The 3804-nt window shown below is 63.0% G+C and overlaps 1 protein-coding gene across 1 annotated transcript in view; it reads right to left on the reverse strand.

Annotated features, from left to right (window-relative positions):
- Positions 1-1035: 1035 nt before the first annotated feature.
- The window catches only part of GUCY2D (guanylate cyclase 2D, retinal), a 12820-nt gene continuing 10051 nt past the window's right edge, over positions 1036-3804 (reverse strand). The window contains 8 exon segments of the mRNA XM_077746737.1: positions 1036-1483; positions 1999-2105; positions 2107-2150; positions 2269-2363; positions 2485-2583; positions 2847-3021; positions 3257-3449; positions 3550-3713. Of these exon segments, the coding sequence (XP_077602863.1) occupies positions 2015-2105; positions 2107-2150; positions 2269-2363; positions 2485-2583; positions 2847-3021; positions 3257-3449; positions 3550-3713 (861 nt within the window). The 3' untranslated portion in view covers positions 1036-1483; positions 1999-2014.

Raw genomic sequence — 3804 nt, forward strand, 5'->3', positions numbered from 1 at the left:
ACACATGCTCCCCACCGTTAGGAAGGACGGAGAGGGGGCCAAGCTTGTGGATTTCACAGTCAGGCAAAACACCTCCTGGGGTCCTGGGTTAACTGTCTGCGGGCGCCAGCCAGCGCCACAAGGGGCATCTGGGAAATCCTGGGTCTTGGAGGGGTCGGGACGGTTAGAACTAAAGCGTGAAGCCCCGGACAAAGTGGACCGTGGCACCCCCCCTCCAGCAGAAAAGTCGCCGTTGGAACTCTTGATTTCAGAGGGGAAGCTCGTTTTTTAAAAAATGGGCATCTGTCGATTTCTCAACGTTAGCTCAATGCAAGACTAGAGCTTCCCTGGAGATCAAGAAACCGAGTCTCGGCTAGTTTCTAGCCTGGGTTTTATGAAATCTCAGAGATTTTAGGTTCGCTTAGTGACATGATCCGTGAAAGTCCGTTCACGTGCACGGAAACACCCTGAGGGAACCTGTTAAAAATGCAGATTCTGATTCGATAGGTCCGGGCCGAAAGTCTGCGTTTCTAACGAGCTCGCAGGCGAGGTCGCTGCCACTGGCCGGCCAGCCTCGCTCTGCGTTGTGTTTAGTCCGTCCTTCCTCTTGGAAATTCTCTCGGGCCGCTGTTTTCCTGGCCACGTCCGCTTGCTGGCCTGGTAGGGACTGGACGCTCACTACCTAGGGACACGCTGGGCGGCCGCCGCAGCTGCTAACCAGGCTCTGCAGCGACGCTGAAGGACACCCCAACTCAGCCGTGCCACGCCCCGGGCTCCGCACCGGCACTGTTGCACAAAAGAAACTTCGGCTGGACTGGCGGGGGGCAGGGGGGTGGTTCTTGATGTTTGTTGGAAAGATCTGAGCAGAGAGGAGTCTCTAACTGTGTGCTCGGAAGCGCCCGGTTCAACAGAGCACCCCACCATTCCTGGCTGCTCTGATGAGTAAGGTTTGTACCTCCTTCCTCCCCAAAGCCGTGCAGCCAGCTTCTCTCTGCGCTCGGGGGCACGACACGGTGATGCCCACAGGAAGGGCCAGTTTCTGACGGGTGCGGTGCGGGGGGGGGAGGGGGGAGAAGGGAAGGGCTCTCGAGGTTACTCCTCAGGCCACGTGAACAACCCCTGCGCTGCACGGACAATGGGAGGCCCTAAGCCCAGACCCTCCTTCCTGGGGCCCTGGGAGGCCCTGCAAAGTGGAGAATCCCCACCCCCACCTCTCCTGACAGGCTCAGAGTCACCAGGGCCAGCGCCCCATAGGCCCAGGCCAACCATTCGGACGCCCAGGAGTGCGGAAGCCACCGAGGCCACTCCCGATTTCACCACGAGGGAAATCCAAGCCCAGAGAGCGCACGAGGCTTTCCCAAGGTCACACAGCAGGTTTGCAACCAGCTCCCCGTCGAGGCCCGGAATCCTTGGAGGCAGAGCTGGATAGAAGCCACTGGTATTGGCCAGACGTTTGGTTCACCCATAGCAGCACCTTTCAGGAAAAGGACCTTCCGGAATACTCCTGAGAGAAAGAGGGGTGTCTCTGAGGGAAATCATAGACAGGGGTAGTGGGGGTTCACCTTGGAAGGGGAGGGTCATGGATCAAACTTCTTCAAGGAAGGTAAAGGGCCAGGCTTCGGCCCTGACAGAATTCTAGAGAGAGCACTCGTCTTGTTCTCTGGTGAATGGTGCTCCCAAAGGTTCTGTCTTGTGCAGTGCACAGCCTGCGGGGCCTGACACGGAGTCCCGGTTAATGCGGTGCGGTGGGGGGAGGGGGTTGTCAGAGGAGAGGTCTCAGAAGACCATGTTTACAGGGGTTCTCGGGTGTGGATTCCCGGGCCATTCCGGACCTGGCGAGCCAGAATTCCTGCGGCAGGGGCCTCCCTCTCAGGGAAACCCCCCTGGGTTTAGGAACGAGCCTGGGCTCACTCCCCCTGGCTGGGTGGGCAGTCCAGCAGGCAGGGTCGGGCCTGGCCCAAGGCGGGGGAAGCGCGCCTGGGACCTCGGCCGCCGGGCTCGGCAGCAAGGGTGCATCACCTCTTCCCGCCGCGCCTCACTTCCCGGAGAACTGGCCGGGCCTCGCCTTCTCCAGCTTCAGGCGCCGTTCCAGCGGGATCTCTTGCAGGCTGAGGCCGTGATTGCTGGCCCTGCCNGCCCACCAGCCAGTACGTGTCTTCGGAGCCCCTGCCCTGGAGAGATACGGGGGCAGCGCTCAGGAGGCTGGGTGAGGGCTGGTGGGTCTCGAGGGCGAGGTGGCGCCCGCGACCCCCGGGTTGCCGCCCCGGAGGGGGCGGGGCCGAGTCTCACCTTCAGCTCCGTGCGGCCTCGCACCTCCATCAGGAAGCCCTCGTCCAGGGCGCGGAGAATCTGCACTGTGCTGATGTTCACGTGGATGCGGTAGGCTGGCGCGACAGGGGACGTGGGGATTTCGGGACACCCCCCCCTCCCGCGTCCCCCTCCCTGAGCCGTTTCCCCCTTGCTTCGTGAGTCGCCCCTCAGCCCCGGAGCCCCCGCCCCACTCACGCAGCCCGGTGGACTCCATGCGCGAGGCGGTGTTGACCGTGTCCCCAAACAGGCAGTACCGCGGCATGGTGAGCCCCACCACGCCCGCCACGCACGGGCCTGCGGAGACGCACAGGGTGGGTGGCCCGGGTCTGGGCTGCAGCTGGCCGTGCTGGCGGCCGGGTGGCACCTACCACCTCGGGGGTCTCCCTAGCACCCCATCATCTCCAGCACCTCCCCAAGGGTACCTCTCAGTTACAACGGNGTGGCTTCGCGCCAAGTCGCCTCCCCGCCCACACCCCTACTGAACGAGTTTGCCTCCTGCCCTGGGAGTGTGGGCCCTGGTCCTAGACGGGGAGAGGGGCGCCGGAGCCCGGAGTTACCCGAGTGCAGGCCGATGCGGATGCGCACCGGCACCTCGGGCATGTGGCGCATTCGGAAGGAGCCCACGGCGCTGAGGATGTCCAGGGCCATGTTGGCGATCTCCGCCGCGTGCCGCTGCCCGTTCCGCTGGGGCAGCCCGGAGGCCACCATATAGGCATCCCCGATGGTCTCCACCTGAGGGGAAAGGTGGTGCAAATTCAGTACTGAGCGCCCCCTCCCCACCCCCGCCCCCAAAGCCATTGCCCTTTGTCAGGGGGCCTAAACTGGGTGTCCTGCAGCGGTCCTGGGGAGGCTTCCAATGGGGGGGGCTGAACTGGCGGAAGGAGTAAGGGACAGAAAGGCTGGGAAAGAGGACCCTGCACTGGCCTGGGGGCTGGCAGAGCTGAAGGAAGGTTTGCCCCCCCCCAACCTTGTAGACATCATGGGAGCCGATGATGGCGTCAAAGAGCGTGTAGAGGTCATTGAGCAGGTCTACCACTTCGATGGGCTCACTCATGGCGGAGATGGTGGTGAAGCCCACGATGTCGCTGAAGTACAGAGTCACCTCCTCAAAATACTCGGGCTCCACAGGTGTCCCCGTCTTCAGAGCCTCGGCCACAGAACTAGGGATGTTGGGGAGGGAGGGGGACCGCGTTAGGTGGAGGTCTCGCCTCCCGCCATTCCAGCTGCCCTCCCCACGCACCCCTCCCCGTCGGAGCTCACGGGGGCAGCATCTGGGTGAGCAGCCGGTCTGTCTTCTGCTTCTCCAGCTCCAGCTCCTCCGTGCGCTCCCGGATCAGGTCCTCCAGGTTACTCGAGTACTGCTCCAGCATCCTCAGCATGGAGTCGATGATGTTCGTTTTCCGGCCCTTGTTGATGCTTTTGAACTGGTAGGGAGAGGAAGTGGGTGGGGCTGCTGAGGACCTGGGCCTCCGCCACCTTTGTGTGGGGCTCTCTTCCACCTGACACCCCCCCCCC

Source organism: Crocuta crocuta, unplaced genomic scaffold, assembly GCF_008692635.1.
Source record: "Crocuta crocuta isolate KB4526 unplaced genomic scaffold, BGI_CrCroc_1.0 scaffold139, whole genome shotgun sequence".
In the NCBI taxonomy this organism is placed as follows: domain Eukaryota; kingdom Metazoa; phylum Chordata; class Mammalia; order Carnivora; family Hyaenidae; genus Crocuta; species Crocuta crocuta.